Source organism: Drosophila navojoa, chromosome 2 (genome assembly GCF_054131105.1).
Source record: "Drosophila navojoa isolate 15081-1374.11 chromosome 2, UAZ_NAV_1.0, whole genome shotgun sequence".
NCBI classification, from domain to species: domain Eukaryota; kingdom Metazoa; phylum Arthropoda; class Insecta; order Diptera; family Drosophilidae; genus Drosophila; species Drosophila navojoa.
In genome coordinates this window covers 30,400,612-30,419,842 of record NC_142890.1, presented here as the reverse complement: position 1 = coordinate 30,419,842, position 19,231 = coordinate 30,400,612, and the positions used below count along the sequence as shown (strand labels likewise).

General features: G+C 40.2%; 1 protein-coding gene across 2 annotated transcripts in view; it reads right to left on the bottom strand.

The window, feature by feature from the left end:
- LOC108658492 (uncharacterized) overlaps positions 1 to 18,938 on the bottom strand; it is a 94,538-nt gene extending 75,600 nt beyond the window's left edge. For both annotated transcript variants that reach the window (XM_089265726.1, XM_089265727.1), the window contains exon 1: positions 17,938 to 18,938. In XM_089265726.1, the coding sequence (XP_089121852.1) occupies positions 17,938 to 18,058 (121 nt within the window). In that variant the 5' untranslated portion in view covers positions 18,059 to 18,938. The remainder of the gene's footprint in view (positions 1 to 17,937) is intronic.
- Between the last annotated feature and the right edge of the window lie 293 nt (positions 18,939 to 19,231).

The window sequence follows — 19,231 nt, the reverse complement described above, 5'->3', positions numbered from 1 at the left end:
AAACTAATCGGATTAGTGTGTCAGTTGTTTTTACCCACTGTATTTGTGTGTCTCTATCTGTATGTGTGTGTGACGGATGGCTCTGTGGCGTACGCTGTTCGTTAGCCCAAGTGACCTCCATTTAAGATTCCGGATCCGTCTGAGGCTCAGTGGACAGCGTCACGTTTTAGAGTAATTAAAAAGATATGCATATATATGTATATGGGAGGGACCTGTCTCCCAGACAGCAGAGGTGTAAGCGGAAATGCGGAAAGTGTGCCACACCATTTGGTGTTAAATCTGTGGCACTCGTCCTTAAATTTGAATATCAATTTAAAAAATTCTAGAGATGTCGCAGGTGTCCGAGCTCAACTGAGCTCACAGAGCGGCTCACGGCCCGACTCCTTCCAGATCTGACTCCTGCCATGTCAGCGTGACACGAGCACATCCGGTGCCCTGTCATTTCACAGTGGAAGAGCATAACTTTGACGTATGCGATTACTGTGGGACACAGCCAAAAGGACAGCGGCAAACAAATACGTCAGCTGAAAGCTGAACACGTATGCAACTGCGCAGGCGATTGCAAGGACTCATCAACCGGACCATAAACAAAGCCACGCAAAAGACAAAGACGAAGAGAAAGACAAAGCCAAAGCTAAAGCCAAATCCGGAGCGAGCAAAACAAAACGAGCAATAAAACTAGAAACCGCGCCAAGCACAAGAAAAAGCACATCAATCAACGCTGGGGATTGGGCAAAGCAAAGCAAAGCAAAGCAAGGCAAAGCAAAGCTACGCCACGCAGCAAGGATAAACGTGTTGTATAAAGAAAATATTGGCAGTGCGTAACGCTGACTTCTACGTAGTTGTAGTTGTAGTTGTAGCTGTAGTTATGTTAGTTGTTGTCGTAGTCGTTTGCAGCTGTTTTCATGCCGCTTCGAGCGACCACAAAATACCTCCGAGACACGAACACAGGCAGAATGGAGGAGCAGGAGGAGGCGGCGCCTGCTAGGTTATGGCCCAGCAGTCAGTTAGTGAGACGAACAGGCAAGTACATGAACATAAATATAAAATATGTGAGCGCAACTTCTGCTGCCACTGAGTGCATGTGTGAGTGTGTGTTTGTGTGTGTGACCCAACAAGATTAAAAGTGCTGCCAGAGCAAAAAAGAGAGCGAAGAGACAAAACATTTCGTGTGCCCGTCCGTTCAGCTGGCAAACAGCTAAAAGCGCCGTCCGACATTGTTGGCCCAAACAATTAAAGGTTTGCGACAGCTTTTTGCTGTCTTTGTAGCTGTGACGTAAGACTTACTAAAAGTAATAATATTTGATTGATATTATGCCAGGGCTGGAGGATAGATTGTGTGCAATAAAGAAATACATTGTCGTTCTGTTAGAAAACCTTTGCAATTCCAAACAAGACATAATTTTTATAGCATACTTTTTGGCGATGCAGCATTGAAGCATGACGTCAACTATTGATGAAATATGTTTAAACTTCAAGTAACATTAATTTGTTAATGAAATTGTTAAATTTCCGGTTTTGGCCGATATTTGCTAATATCTGCTAATATCTATACGTCTGCCTAAAGTAAACGCATTTATCTACTGTAATCGCTTGATGTTAATATTCAGTTATTTCTATTTCCTATAATTATGGAAGAGCCTTAATACTGTTCAAACTAATATATTATTTACTATGAATACCTTAATAATAATTGTTGGTTTTGCATTTCATTGAAATTCCTTCTATTATGAACATTAAATGAATTTTATATACCAAAATAAAAAAATTCTTTGCAAATGTATTCAGTATTCCATTTATATATCAACTCTAAATGAATTTAATATATATTTATTTCTAATTAAATTACCGTTTAAAAATTTTGCACAATTCTTTTTTTTTTTTCTTAATAATAAATGACTTAAATATATATTTTTTATTAACTGCATTTATTTTAATTCTTAGATTTCGATTACGTTAATCTGGACAACTTCTCGCTGTTCTGGAAAAATTATGCTTTCAAGGAAATAGTTTATCGAGTCGGCCACATTATTTACCAAATAGAACCTTTTCTATATTTAGGTCAGAGACGAAATACAATGACTCAGCTTGAGCATGTCCAATCAGTTAGCAACGAGTTTATTATCTCTAGACTTTTAAAATACTTGAAAAATGTCATATTGAATTGAAAACTTGTTTGAGTAAAATTCCACAATTGGACAACTCTGCCTATGCGTAATGTGTAATAATATGTTACTACAATATTGAATGTAATTGAATGTTGACTGATAAATATCATTCGCACTGACATGCAGTAAATTTGTTCATTTACATGTAAGCTTGCATATTTCTGATTAATCATCTCGCATCTTTAATTGATAACCAACAATGCGCGCTTGATGGAAGCTTCTGACTTGGATCCGCATCGATTATTCATGTCGATTTATATAGCTCATGTAAAATGCTGTCAATGTGTGCTATATGACTGATTGAGGAACACAAGGGGTGCAACAAAGCCACCCAAATCTCTGGCGACATCCCAGCCACGCCTCCTGCCCAACTGAACTACGCCACCTGGGACCACGGGGAATGCGAATAACTTACAGCAAAAAGCAGAAACAACAATAGGCAAATCGGAATTTATTATGTGAACATAACACACACACACACACACATCTGCATAGTATATAATATGTGTGTGTGTGAATAAGCGCATGTAAGTAATGTGTGCGAGTGTGTGTTTGTGTGCTCGTGGGTATTATTTTATGGCTCATGGTAATTACAGGTGTCGCTATAATAAATTACCTTTGAATTTACTGTTTGTCGTTCTCATCGCTGTTGTTGTTGTTGTTATCGCAGTTGTTGTCATCGTCGTCGTCGTCGTCGTCGTTGTCGCTGTCGTAGTTGTGTGCGTTGTTCTTGTCACTATAGTGTCGTAGCAGCTCCTGGCTGGCAGGATAATGCTGAATGCCCGCTGGCGGCAGCTGCTTCAGCCCCGGCTGGCTCAGCTGCTGCTACGGCTGCTGCTGGCAGCTCGCATGTTCTGTCATTGATAAGCTTTATTAAAAAGGATAATGAGCCTGTGGCTGTGCCTGCGTATGTGTTCGTGTATGTATTGCGGTTTTGCAGTAACAACTGACTCTGTATGTGTGTGTGTGTGTGCGTGTGTATGTGTGGGCCTTGTACATGTGTCCATTATAAGTTTCGTTGTTGTTTACGAGTTGTTTTTGTTGTTGTAGCTGTTGTTGTTAATAGTTATGAGTTAATGGTTTTTTTGTTTGCCTTCATGTTGCTTGTTGTTTTCCGTTTTCATTATTATTTTCGGATTATTATGATTACTTTTGTTCCGGCATAGTATAATCAAATTAACTGTATGCTCACCCTCCCTCTCTCTTTCTGCATGTTCCTAATATATATATTTTTTCCCTTTCTGCCATCAACTACCATTCTCTGTTTTGTTTTTGCTGCTTCGAGTGCGAGCCTTCTAGCACAACGATTCACCATTATTTGTCGACATGATAATGGTTGCCTCTGCGGCAGTTGGCGCCGCATATGTTGCACCAACGACCCATTAAGGTTGTTGATTAAGTTTTGATTAGCCGCCCTGTCTATAGCTGCCGATACCAAGAGAACAACTGTACGAGATAACTAGTTTCGTAGCTGTAAAATAACAAATACTCTTTATATATAAATTATTTATGCTTTGTTCATAGCTTCTTATTATATGAAATATATTCCCATTAGTGCGATGCTGCCTTCGCCTATTTCTGTAAAAATTGAAGGACTTTTGCTAGGATATAAAAACTTGTTTAATCGCTGCAGCGCCAGCTGCTTCATGGCCTGCCATCCTGCCAAACTGACACTCCTTCAGCCTTGGCTCCGTCGTGGATCGTGGATCCGAATCGATGCAGCACGAAACGGTTTATCGACTTTGCTGAAAGCTGAAATTATATTCGTGTACATATTTGCGTAGTGCCTCTGTTCAGGTCGCAGCTCACAGCAGCATCAGCAGTAGCAGCAACTCCATTGCTACTGCTCCTCCTTCTGCTCCTTTGATGCACATCGACTGGATGGCTGGCTTAAGCCCGACTGCACTCTGCCAATTCTGCATAAAAATAATTCGTTATGTGCATCGCTCCATTTCCCTTGGAGTTTCGGCTGCAAATCCAACCTCCTCGTCAGGAGCTGCCAGGAACGGGGAGCCGACTGGTTATGTGTGAATTTTTCACATTTCAACTGCAATTGAAATGCTTCGGCTGTTTATCTCTGGCGTGGCTCAGGGGGGAACCGAGGACCGTGTCCATCGGCCCTGCAGCTGTTGCTGTTGCTGTTGCTGTTGGCTTTTCTGTCGCTGGGTCAGAGGCCACAGCTTTTGGGTTTTGTTTTGCATTTCAATCGCTGGCGTCACATGCAGGCGACTTAATGAGCGCCGCAGGCATTACAGGCGGCCCTTTTAGTCACAGCGACACACGCTAAAGTGGGTCGCTGCGGCTGCCACTCGTCGTTGCTAAGCAGGAAACGGAAATTACTTTGCAAACACTTTGCGCCACCTTTGCCAGCGGCGCGAAGCGAATCGTGTGGCTGCCATGACGTATACGTAACGGCAAGTGCTGTAAAAGTCAAGTGGAGCTAGCTTCGCTTCGATCCGCTCCTTCTGGCTGCCTGTCTGGCTGTCAGCCCTGCTGCTGCCCTTGCGAAATATTCTTACGCCATTCCTGCCTTTTAGTCTCCTGGCCGCCGCCGGTTTTACGACCGAAAGCAATGTGAAATATGAATTGCGGTTACGGGAAATCTCCGCCGCAAGTGGCCGACGCCAAACGGGCTAACCCTCGCCTGCTCGGACACTGAATGTCGACCTGCGGCTGACTACTTCAGCGCACACACACACACGTATACAAACACATACATGTATAGAGCGGGAGATACACTTATACTAAAAGGTAACAACTAAAGCATCAACTGCATTTAACTTTGTTGTTGTATTCTGGCCCGTGTTTGCTTCGCGTTGTGGCACATAGCCATTTTATGGCTAAATCCACTTTAGCTGCGAGCAAGAAATGATGTGTATGTGTATGAGTGTGTGTTGTTTCTTCCTTTCTGTGCGTGTGTGTGCCAGTGTTTTTGTAATTTGTGCTGCCTGCCTCTGTCTACGAACATTGCCTGTGTCGCCTTATTGAAAGTTGTTGTAAGTTAAATTATGGCCAAAATGCTGTTGGCTTTTGGCCTGCAGGTTGTTCGCTCGCTACACACACGAGCATCTATGTGTGTGTGTGTGTGTGTGTGTGTTGGGTTAAAATTACCTTTAAATTGAAAATTATTGTATGTGCGCGCACTCAGCTTGCAGCGCCGACACCTCCCAGCTCTGTCAGCGCACTAAAAACATAAATTTCTGTGGTTTCTGCTTAAAATTGCGGCAGCTCCACCAAATACCACTGGCAACCACCTTGTGGGTGGCAACTGGCGCTGGCCAGGATGCGGCCCGGCTAAAGCAGCTGCGGCTGGGGCACGCGGTTGCTTGTGGCTTAAAACGTTGTCGAGCTTTGAATTACTTTTTCAATTTGACGCTCTTGAGGCCACAGTGGCTCGGCAGCTAAATGAATTAATGTGGTGCGTCAGGTAACTGGCGAAGAAGCTGAGCCAACTTCTAAAGAGTTCAATTTGTATTCATAAACGAGCAGCAGTTGTTTCTCTCTATACCCTCTGTTGTATCATGTATCTGAATGAGGGTACATGGTGGATTCATAATAGTATTAAATTATTTATTCACTTATGTCTATCTATGGTGTGTCTATTTACTTATTTGATTTGGAATTTTCAAATATATTATTTTTTTTTTATTTTTTTTTATTTTTATTGTTAAATTAACTGAATTCGATATTAGTGATAAAAAAAAATGTCATACAATTAATTCATCACGTCATCAAGATAGAAAGCCCCGAGCTCTGATGTGTACTTTCAATATACATATCCTCTCATTACATATATAATGCATTAAACAAAACATACATATTTATTCATAATATACTAATTTATAGTACATTTTGGCAGGGCTATTTAATTATTAAAATTATTATTAATTATTTAAATGCGATAGAATGTATTTTGTTAGATAATGAGAATTAATGAAAATATATGAAAAACAGGAAAATAAACTCAAAAGATATATCCATTTATATTGTCTTCTTGAATTGAGCTCTGTTTAATTTAATGCCAATAAATAGAAGAGAACAACAAATTAAATCTGATATATATAGAGAAATTAAGATTTCCCATGCATTTTAAAAAGAGCATTATTTGGAAAAATCACCCGACAGTAAATACAGGACAGTATATGATCGACAGACCCCCCTGGCAACCCTAACTATATGTTTACAGTGGATCTACACAGCAACCAATAGTCTGGCATTGTCAAGCAGCAGCTTTTGTCTTTGCTTTGTCTTTTTTGTTTACAGTTAATAAAAATCATAGCATACTTTTATGCACTGACTTTGGCATCAAGTGCTGAAAGCTTCGCCTGGCTGAAAGGCGGGAGTTAAGCTTGAGGTCCTTGTGTTCATAAATCTATGAAAGCATTCCGTGTCATGACAGAAGTCAGCTGTGGACATATGGTCCACTTCGGCCCGAGCAACAATCGTGTTTGTGCTGTGTCAATTTTGAATAGGCTTTTAAAATGATTAAATTTCATTTCATAAATATTTGAAGCTGGCAGCAGCAGCAGTAGCAGATGTTTCTGTTGCAATGATATCAATATCAAATAGACTTCGAGTCGGCTGTCCTTTATTGACAGCGTTACTAAGCACGTTCGATTTGTAGGCGAAAGTGTGTTTAAAGCCTTCGGCCAAAGCCGAGGCTTGGCCATTTGTGGGCCGGCCCGCTCCTGGGACTAAGTGAACGTCCTTTGGCTATAAGTCTTGTTCTTGTCTTACTTGTCATTGTCGCTTCTGCAAATGTGTCTCGGTTAGACCTGTGCCTCGAGAGGTTCGTGGGTTCAACAATTTTGAAGTTGTACATGTCGCCAGGCTCCTCACACCTCTCTCTCTCTCTCTCTCCCTTTATCTTTTTCGTATTCTCTTTTTCTCCCAGTGCTTCTCTCTGTTACAAGCGATTGTCGCTGCTGCAAATTGTCGTAGCCCCGCTTGCCATCATTGACCAGTGCGGCTTGTTTGTTTGCCTAGCGGGCTTGTAAATAAATCATTTGATAACTTGACGCTGCCTCCGATACACACACACACACACACACACACGCACACACACACACAGATACATGAACGCACGCAGCAATACGACCAATATATTGATGCTCTCTGCGGTTTTCTGCCCCTGCTGGTGGTCAAGGCCTCACCTCCTACGGTCGCTGACTTGGCCAGGAGCTGTCCGCTCCTGCAAGATTTTGTGATTTATATGCTCGGGCGTGACGTGACTCTGTGGTGCCTGGCCGCTTTATCGATTTTGTCCAGCTCTGGCCGCAACAATACGCGCGTGTAGCCAGTATGTTGTTTTGACTTTATCTGCGCTGCTGCTGCCGGCCACAACGCAAACTTTGGTCAAAGTGAAACGGCGTCGTTAATTTTTAGTATCTGCTCCCCCAACCCCAACCCCAACCCCAACCCCAACCCCAGCCCCAGCTCGGCCAAACTCCAATACAAAAGCCAATGTGGTGTGTTCTATGTATTTCGGAATATAACGATTGTTCGTTTCAATTATCAAGTTCTAGGCCGCTCTTTCATGTGGCTGGCCCATCCAATGAACAAACGATTTGAGCCGGTTTTGGCTGAAATGGCTTTTAAAATCCTCAAACTGATTTCTTAAAGCGCAGACACTTGTTTCTATGCAAATGAGCTGGCCTCATTTAGGGCCAAGACAAGTAAATCTTTTTCAATTACGAAACTGTGGCCAAAACTTTGGCATTTCTGGAGGTGGCCCTGACTGGCGGCAGGGGCCGAAGCGACTCTGCTGAAACTTTTGCCATTTTTGCCTGTCGCGACATAAAAAAAAAAACCTTGGAACTTTGAATCAGTCGCGCATCAGCATCAAACAACTCCAAACAACAGCCAACAACATGAAACTTCACTTAACGGCGATGCACCTTCACCATAGAAAATCTCGAATAGCAGGAGCTGGGCAGACCTTCCCATTCTGACCTGCAAATGTGTGCATCCTGCCTCAGATGATTCGCGAAGATATTCTCTTTGAGGGCTTACTGTCAAAGGTCAGCCATGGGCGGCTGGGAGCAGGACAAATTTGTTATTAATAGAATTTTCTTTGTAAGTCAAATTAGCCAGCATTTGCCAGATTGAGTGCGGTCCTTTAGTATCAACTTAAATGTTTCACATGGCAAACTCGGTTATGACGAACCCCTCAAAGTCAACCGAGCACATCAAGATTAACCGTTAGAAGAACCAAATCTCTTATGTTTCGACAGACGAAGTCTGAATACACTCACAAATTTTATGTTGATAATTAAGACAAGTGAAGACTTTCGCAAATAATTGATCAGGTTAAGCTTAAGAAAGCAAAGTATTGCCAAAAATAAATTAAATTGTAGTAGTAGTCGCAGTAACTTCCATTACTACTACTAGTAGCAAAAGTAGTAGTAGTAGTAGCAGTAGTAGTGGAAGTAGCAGTAACAGTAGTAGTAAAAGTAGTAGCAATAGTAGTGGAAGTAGCAGTAACAGTAGTAGTAAAAGCAAGTAGTGGCAGTAGCAATAGTAGCAGTAATAATAGTAGTAGTAGTAATAGTAGCTGTAATAGCAGTGTTAGTAGTCATAGTAGCTGTAACAGCAGTAGTAGTAGTAGTACTTGGAGAAGCAGTAGTTGTAATTGTAGTTGTAATAACAGTTGTAGTATTAGCTGTAATAGTACTAGTAATGTGCAATAGTAAATTGGTAACAATATATTATATACTACTATATATAAATTGTTACCAATTTATGAGCCTATATTGGGTTACTGTATCTATAGAGGCTTTAATTTGCCCCAATGACTCTCAACTTGGGCGACACACCTTGTGGCATATTTTTAATGCCCGGCAGAGGGGCATGAGCAAGATTAGGTATATGATGCGAGGCAGCCGACCGAGCGTACTCGACTCGTAGCCCGTGCCACATTCATAAGCCTCTACAGTGTATCTAGTAAACCACCACGCCACCAACCACCCACCCGCCTTGGCATCCCTATCGTAACTGAGCGCTTAAAGCTGCTCAGATAGATGTTGCCTCGCATGCATGGGGATTAGGAATTTCAAAAGTTTCTGACCCAAACGGATTTGTTAAGAGGACGAGTGAAAAAAGTCGAGCGAAAAGGGAAAAGGGTGTGGCTTATGGGTGGGCGTTGTGAGTGAGTGAGTGTGTGTGTTTAGGTGCACATGGCAAACAAACGTCGATGGGTTTTTGTTTGCTTGACTTTGTTGGCACTTGGCAACAATGACTACATGGCCCTGGCAATAGGTCTGCCTATTTGCCTGAATAGCCATTATCTCGATCATCGTTAAAGGAGCCGAGCAGAGCGGCGGGGCGCAATGAGGGCAACGACAGTTTAGTGATATAAACCCTTTTGCGTTTGTGATCTATGCCACAGACAAAAAAACTTTTGCAGTAAGTGAGTGTCTGTTGCTCCTGCCTCCCCCCTATCACTCCAGCTATGTTACTGCTGCTGTTGTCCAGGCAATTTAAAGGGAGATATTCAATTAACTTGCCGCTTTTAATAATACAGTTGAGCGCCTTGAAGTTTCTTGGCCAACTCAAGTGGCCGCAAATTGACAAGAGAAAAACCCTCAATGGTTGTTAGTAGTTTGGCCAATCAGCGAAATGCCGGCAGCATACGTTTGGCAAGCGCAGCACCTAGCAGAGCTACTAACTAAATTAAGAAGTCTTAAAAATCAACCTTGTGCTGAAATACTATTCAGCATTATTATTGAAATTGACCTTTTAGAAGGACACCTGAATAACCCGAGCGAATAGATATAGAAGCAGAAGCGGATACATACATAAGCAAGTGAATACATATCCGAAAAGAAACAGCGTGTATACGCAATAAAATAAAATGGAGATAAACGGAGAGTTATGTGTGCCATTCCATATATGGTATGGGTACCATTTCTGATCAAATGACCCATATATCGTATAGAGAGCACGCAGAAAAGTCGAGCTCACAGCCCAAATGTAGAATTTACGACTGTTTTTAAAACAATATAAATTAATGACTTGAAAACAATATTTATATTCATGTCACATAAAGTGTTTTCATTTTCTATTATTATTTTTGTTTTTTTTTTTTCTTACATAAATAAAAGTTTATATATATAAATTTTCAGTGTGGCACCCTCGTTACAGAATGTCAACATGTTATATATATATATATATATATATATATATATATATATATATATATATATATATATATTCTTCTTCTTGAACTGGTGCTATATATATATATATATATATATATATATATATATATATATATATATATATATATATATATATATATATATATATATATATGTCGATCTCACAAGATACAAAAGCTAGAGAGCTGAAATTTGGCATGCATACTCGTGTATACTATACGCAGTACGAGTTTATCTTATTTTTTTTTTTATAAATCATCCGATAAATTTATTATCGAGAATAATCGAAAAATGGATTTTGTTTTTTATTAGACCTAGAAGCTTCAGATTTACCGTGAATATACATATGATGAATACAAATATTTTGTAATTACATTACATTTACATTTACATTTACATTTACATTTATTAATTTACATATTGATATAAATCAATACCTTTCTTCTCTTAAGACAATTCTAGTTGAGCATCTTGGCTATTATTCCTTATACTTCCTATTGGCCTATTACAATATTTATTACATAATAATAAATTGCAGCTTTTACTATTGTTGTTAAATATCCCGAATTTCAATTATTCACATTGTTGCTATCCGATATAAATTTACTTAATTACTGTGTGCCAGGAGCTCTGTGCCAACATTTATTCAAAAGCTTTATTTCGGCAGTCATTCATTTGTGCATAATTTCAGATTCCTGGAACAGTCTTACTTTTGATCTAACGGGAATTTTCAATTTAGAATTTTTTCCTCGAATTTAATTTCAATAAATTTCTAATTCGATTTTAAAGTAAAGATAAAGCAACAAATATAGCTCGGTTCGGGTTTTGATTTCTGAGGAAACAAAATTACTTAAATTGGAAATGGAAAACTAACTCGCCTTGGCAACTCCGGGCAATGTTTTTCTAACGTCTTCAATTGTATATACGAGAGTGCTATAAATTAGTCGCACTTTCTGGCTTTCAGATTTATTTCAACTCTTGCAGCTGAATTCGTCTCGGAAGAAGTGAATGCTGACAGAGCTGAACAATTGCCAGGCAATTAAATTTATTATTTGGCCATGACAGGAGTCAAAGAGGGACGGGGCGAGCGGATGCCAAGGCAATGCACAAAGGCTCTTAGTTCCAAGGATAATAACACAAAATTCCGAAAAGCCGCTCAATGCCTACTGGGCTGGGCTGGCCGAGCTGGCTGGGCTGCCCAGGGAAGGGCTGGGCTGCTGTTGGGTCCATAAAAATTCAAACAATATGGCAAAGCTCATCAGGCACATCAGCAGGTCTTAGCCATGGCCCGCAGCTGGCAGCAAATCCGCATTGGCTCGCCTTAAACTTGTCGCCAAGTGCGAGAGAGGTGGGAAAGAGAGTGAGAGAGTGTGGGAAAGAGAGAGAGAGAGAGAGAGAGAGGACCGTGCTGTGACGAGCAGTGAAATTTACAATTTAAAATGCATGCATAATGAATGTGTTTTTGCAAGCAAAGACTTTCAGTAAACCACAACAAGGCCACGGCCCGCAGCAAATGCCGCTCGAGGCAGGCACCGAGAGATCGGGCGAGAGAGAGAGAGAGAGGAAGATGGAGAGCAATAAAAAACAAGAACAAGTACGAGTCCTCTACTCGCAACTGAAGCACTTTCCACATACCCTCAGCAATCTCCCAATTGTCGACATAAAATGCATTGCTGTGAATCTTTAATCCATGAACTATCTCAGAACCTTCATTTATAGAGATGCAGTTATAAAGCAGCGAGGAACAATTAGACGGCTTTATATAGCCAAATGTGCATAGAGTGTGTTTGAGCGTTAGCTAAGGATTAGATCGGATTACTCACATCGGGCTCCTGATACAGGGTATTACAAAAACCGGGCAGTCACTATCCGAGAGGTCACTCAGCTCGGCTCTCTGCGACCCGCTATGACTGGCAAAAGTCCCTAATCTCTGCGAATTCTGCTAAAAAGCGAGCAAATGCGTCCAGGAGCTGCTACAACTGCAACAACTCCTGCTGCTGCTGCTGCTGCTGCAATCGCAACTCTTGTTCTCAGCAGGATGTTGCAACTGGTTTTAGATGTTTCTTTGCCTTGCTTATTTTGCATTAGAAAAGTACTTGCAACACACTCACACATTCTCCAGAGCAGTTTGTGGGAATGTGTGCACATATTTGCCCGACTTTGTTTACGTTCGCCTCGCTTGGGAGCAGGCGCTGCATCTCTTGCTGGAATTTTGCATAATTCTGTTAGTAAAAAGTATGCTTTTGTCTGTGCTGGCAGCTGGGGAAAGTTAATCAATGCGAAAAACACAATTGAGTCCACCTGCTTCCCCGAGTCCTTGAAATCAACAAACATCGAACGTCGTCCCTCGTATACATCGTAAACATCTCTTATATTACGCCACCACTTCCTGCGTCCCCTTCTCCGTCAGATTTCGTGCACAAATTTCCGTTTTCCGTTTTCTAATTTCTAATTTAATTAGGCGCATGCCGCATATCGTCGCCCGTAAGGCCCAACGCAATCAGACGCGCACACACACACATACACGCACGCTCGTTCAAGTCCCTGTTGATCTGCACACAAATATGCAAACACACACAAACCCACACACACACACAGAAGCACTCGCATCTGGTATTTACATATGAGCAACATTTTCATTACGAACAACACCCTCGCCCCAAACAAACAGCTCTTGTTGCCATATCCTGTGGCCCCATTTCATACACCAACGACAATTTTTCATATTTCACAGCGGCGACAACCCATTTGGCAGTGCTCTTTTCTTTTGCTTTCCTCGCACCCATGGAAACTGGTTAAACAGGGTATGCACATTCCGTTAACGTGAAAAAGGCAGTAATATCAGAATGTGTGTATATAGTTCACCTGTTCATATAGAATTATACTGTTGAAACTACTGCTAAATGTAGTTTCTACGATCATAACCAAATGCCGCACAATTAATTTTATATATGTCTATTCCTTAAGAACATAAAAATTGTTTAGACTCATGGACACAAATGGATAGTCTCCATTTTAATCCATTTTATTTGATTTATTATTTTTTTGTACTTAGTGAAGCATCCACACCTAATCAGATTATAAAAAAACGCATATTATAAAATGATGATCGCGGAACTTTTCATCCATATTTTAATATGATTCATATTTTAATATGTATAATAAAATGTATTTTATTCGAATTGGAGGGTTTTTTTTTCAGGGGATATTAACCTTCAACATCTATATCAGTCATTCAACTGAGCAGCATTATAAGGATTGATTAGTAACTTTCTACTGAATATCGAATCCTCGTTTTGCGATGCATGTGACGCTGAGCTTAATTGATGCACGAGAGGCAACTGATTGCCTCGGAGTGCGATGTTGTTGCATCAATTGTCCGCGTTTTTCATCGATTATGCTGCTGGCTTATAATTATTTAACGAGTAATTCAAAGTTGCCGTGGGCAACTGTTGCGCACCCAAAAAGGTCAAGCGTTTTAATCCCGGCGCACAATTCAACTCTTAAAGCGGCGCTGCAATAACACTCGCTCGCACCTCTGCCAGAATTCTCATTGACAGCACGCACACGAACACACACACACACACACGCACATGTTAGGTGCACAGATGCGGGCTTTCTGATGGCAACTGCAACGCGACCCTTCGACGCCATAAAAGCCCATTAAATACATTCGAAATTGAAAAGTCATGCTGACTCTACGTTTGGACTGTAACTCACCCATAGCCTAACATTTTTTCTTTTTTTTTTTCATTTTCATTTTGGTATTTGCATATCGCCCACACAGTTTACATAATGATTTACATAAATTTGACTTTTAATACTCAAGTTTGCCTTCCCGTTGGTCCATTTGCGTATGACTCCCTCTCACTCTCTATCACTCCCTCTCTCTTTTTTTGCGTTGCTCTGTCATTCAGTCTGTTTGTCGGCTGCCAGCCATTAGGCAAAAGCTTTTATCAACTGCAATCCCAAATAGTAGCTCCGATAGCGAACTTTTTATTTCGGTAGCTCGAAAGTCTGGCAAAGGATTTAATCCTAGATATGTGTAAGCAAAAAATATGGAATTTTAAACGGCATCAATTACATCCGAATACAACCATACTCAAACTAAGAGGAATACTCAAAATATGTTAGAGCTTGACTAGTAAGATACTCTGAATATACCTTTAATCATTATAATTAGCTGGAGTGTTGTTATAAAATTAATAATAGATTTAATATAAATATTAAAAACTATATGTAAATATAATCAACTAAGTTAACACAATAGTCAACTAAAAGTTACTTCAAGTTCGTCATTATATGTATATTTTTATTGCATTAAAATATATCTGTACTTTCTTTAAAATTGATAATTAAATTAAAATATCATAATTATGTTATTGAAATATTTGCAAATGTTAATAATTATAATAGTATTAAAATAATATCAGTATTTATTATTTTAAATATTTATTTTAAATAGTAAAATTTTTGTATTAGTTTTAATTGTTTTGAAAATATGAATTTAAGTCAACAAGTTCTTATATTCTTTATACAAACTGAACTTCAAATTGAAGTTGAAGATGTGTTAGTTTTAATATAAATGGTTTTTTAATTTTTCATTGTGAGATATGCATATTTTTACGCATGAGTTTTACTCTTTTTACTTTTTAGATTTATATATTATGTTGAATTTATTTGTTATTAAGGAATCTTTTCATCGATTAAGGACTGCATCACATTACCAACAACTTTCTTTATTCAAATAAAAAAGTTTGTGTTTAAAGTGCGCCTAGAGTACGCTTAAAGGTTGAGTAACACTTGACCTTAACTTGGGAGTTGGTGTGCCGTAATAAACATTCGGTCAGGCAAATGGGGCCACTGCTTAGTATAGAGTAACGAAAACACCAACAGAGATGCAGACACGCATGGCAGATATACGCAGGATACGAGCCTTAATAATGAGCCTGACCATTATCCTGCATATAAAGTTGTTCATTTCCTTGTTCTCAGGGCTTTGATTTTCGCAGGAGCCGGCCGTCATTTCGTATGCTGTGTAAGTTTTGACGCTTTGCCAGGCTTGGCCTGATCTTAACTTTTGGCCCCGCATCGATTGTTGTTATTGCCATTGTGTTGCATACATAATAAATTTTATGAAACGTTCGAGTTTTTATTAAGCCCAATTTTTGGCACAGCCGTAAAACGACAAATGGAACACAAAACTTTCCTCTCGCGCCTCTCCGCATGCTCGCTGTGTGTTGTTATTGGCGTTAACAATAAAAATCGAATGTTTTATTTATGTGCTCTACGATTTGTAAAGATTTCTGCTTATGGCGCTCCATGGCTCAGCGAAGATGTTTTCTTTTTGGGGATACGAGTTTTAATTTCTTTTTAACTACCTTTTGTGAAACGAACAATGAAATTCTTTCATTTGAAATAGTAACTCGAATGGAGTTCATCGGAGATAAAAATGAAATACATCGAATATATTTGTTAAATGCTAGCTCTAAAATATGTCCCCTTTGAATTTGTGGAAGGCCAACAAATTCTTCGCACGCACACAAACAAGCAAATTTCGATTGAAAAATTCCATTTGCATGAGCAAAGTTTTTGCATTGAAATGCCTTTTTAATTAATTTCATGGCAATTTATTGGCATGCAAGAAATGGCAAATATTGATTATATAGCGATACGGAAGTCATATCCATATAATATCGGCAAAATATTTGACAAAACATAGCAACAATGTACTTTTTTTCTTCTCTCTGTAAATTAAACAAGCATATAAATAATTTAAATGAAAACCGTGCGAGCCACTGGCAAAAAGCAGCAGCAGCAGGGCAGAGCAGCTGTTGATTTGGGCTTTTTTTTATACATTATACGCATTCCCATTTATCGGCATATCGAAATGTTATTTAACTGTTTTGTTTCGATTCGTTGGTTATTGTTGTTGCCCAACAATCAAATGTTTACAAAAGCCGCTGGCTGGGGCTCGAGTTGTTTTCGCTTCGGCAGGAAACGTGAACATGTCTTCAAATCATTCAAGCTCAGAAATGTTGAGCGAACTGCCGATGCCATTAAATTTAGGCGTGGCTGTCGTATACGTAATACGCATTACGTATACGCACAGCGAACTGGCGAACTTGGCCATAATTGATTGTAGCCCACGGCCCAGTTGATTAATGTTTTAAGCTCAAGTTCAAACTAATTAAACAGCTCTAAGTGCATTACTCATTTTTCCCTAAGTCGCAGAGATTTTCACTTTAAAGCTCGCCGTTTGCTTATGGAAAATGTACAATGCACTTCAGCAAAATCGGCAATTTTTGCGTGAGCAGGTAACTGGCTTCAGGTGCGCGCGCTGCGTAATTAATTTTCAATTATGCAACGCTTTCTAATGGACCATCAACGAGGTTAACCAACTAATTACAGTGCCGTATCGAACCTATCGTGGTATGATGCGCGCATGCCATTTGCCCGGTCGCGACTTGACCTAGTTCGCAGCCAGCCTCCTAGTGCACCTCAAGCATGCAAATGCAGGACTCTGACTACGGCCGCACTTGCTGGGAAGCCGGCCGAAGAACTCGTAAACGTCATAATCGAAAGCAACTCGTGAGGGCTCACGGCTCATTAACACGCTTCCCGCACACCAGACAGCCCAGACAACTTGATTGAACTTCAATGGCCTGAGCCTGCCACTGATATGGCTGGAGGTAGGGAGACCGAGTGTGAGGGGTAAAGAGAGGTAGAGAGGGCTATGTCGAGATTAATGCTAATGTGACAACTTAATCGAAAGCCATTTATGAGTCATGTCAAGAGGAGGCGCACCGACTCTCAGCAGTTTCCTGACTCACTGTCATCTTTATGATGGCGGGCGACGTCGATGATGACAGCCCCAGACGTAGGCATGGCAAAGGAAGTGTGGCAGAGAGCAAGTAGCTCTGGCCAACAGCCAACAGCTAACTGCACCATGACAACGACAAATCCATAAAAAAAACGAAGCACATTAAATATTTGCATTAATTTTTGAGCTACGATAAGTCAGCCGGTAAAAAATAACTCACGGAAGTGAAGTAGCATGAAAGTGATTGAGAAAGAGATACCCCTTACATAAGTGAGAGACAGATAGTAATATATGATGATATAAATGTTAATATATTTTTATCTCCTTAGATAAATTACATATTACTCATATACATACATATTTTATGCAAGTCATCAACAACTTTCAGATTTCCATCAGAAATATTGAATAAACAGTATCTGAAAAATTTCTAAAAACGATACATGTACTATATTCCATTGTATCATCTACTGTGATCTTTGATAAGCTAAACAGCTTAACAAAAATATTCAGATTTTGAGAGTTGAATATTACATAATTTGACACAAGTTCCCCATTATAGATTATTAATTAATTAAGTAGCTATTAGGAAGAGTAATATATTTATATATGTATAAATTATTTGTCATTTATAGGGTAAGAGACAATAAGTCATCTAAAGAATTCCTTCTCTTAGGACAGATGCTAAACAACATTGTTGGCCCATCTTAAAAGTAGGGTATCGCCTGGGGAAGCGAGAAGGCGGAAAACAGGGACAGGACGAACATTTTATTCGCTTGGCACTTACCCGGCAAGCCTGATGTGATGCTGATAAGAAGCAATAGTTGCGCTATCAGCGCTCTGCTGGCGCCCCGGCTGGCGCTGCTCCACCTTCCATTGTTGCCGTTGCTCCCCTGCTGGCTGCTCATTTTGTGTGTGTTGTGTGGTGCGCTGCTTGTGGAGCGGGTTGTTGCCTCTTATCGCTCAATGCGTTACTTTGTCGAATGACACAATGCCACTTGCCTGCGAGTGGCTGTAGAAGGCCACGCACTTGACTCTTACTGCGCGGCAGACGCTATGCTCAAGCGCTCGGGTGGCGCCACCTAGTGCTCGCGGCCTACCTCTAACTTGTATGCGGCAAATATTTGGCTAATTTAGTTGGCTCGCACAGGTCGGTTGCTCGTGTGGTTGCCTGAGGACAGTAAAAAATAAACAGCGCGCACGCGAGCCCGAGCACACATCACAGAATCGAACGTGAACAACAATCGAGCAATTGAATCAACAATTTCAAAAGTTTTCCAAAAGGCTTGCTGTTTTGTTTTAATTGAATTTCTGATGCCTTCCAATTGACACTTTTCGCACAGTGCACAGTGTGGCAAGTATATGTGATGTCGGATGGCCGACGAGTTGCATGCAACCGATATATGCTCGAGCCTATTGTTGTTATTATTATTATTACTTTGCGCAGTTTTTGTTTATGATTTTGTTTTTCATTTTCCTTTTTTCTTTTTTTCTTCTCTGTTGCCGTTTTTAATCAGAAATTTACACAGTCACCGCATCGCGCGTCTCGGGCAAACAAATTGGCGGCACAGCTATTGTTGTCCTTGTTGTTCGTGCTGCAACTGCAATGTTGTATTTGTTGTTTATTGGCGTGTGTGTGTGTGTGTGCGTGTGTGTTGCAATTGCAGCGCAGCTAAATGAAAGCACAATGAAAATTTTCAATCAAAACTTTTTACACTCTTTCTGTTGTTGCTATTTTAGTAAGCGATTTATTTTTTCACTCTCTCTCTCTCTCTCTCTCGCTCTCTCTCTCTCTTAATCTTTTTCTATCTGTCGCGCTATCTATTGCTGTCTCTGTCTGGTGCTTTTAAGCGCTCGTTAGCCAGCAAGACTTTTCTTTTTCTCTTTGCACTTTTCTTTCTTATACCCTGTTTTTATTTAGTTTTTTGTGTTTGCTATCTTCTTTTTTCAATTTTTAATGCAATTTCCACGCTTAACTGCACTTTTTGCCGCTTCGCCTGCTGTTGCTTTTGTTGCTGTTGCTGTTGCCCCGTTTTATAGAGCATTTATTTACACGGACACACACACACCGACACAGGCAG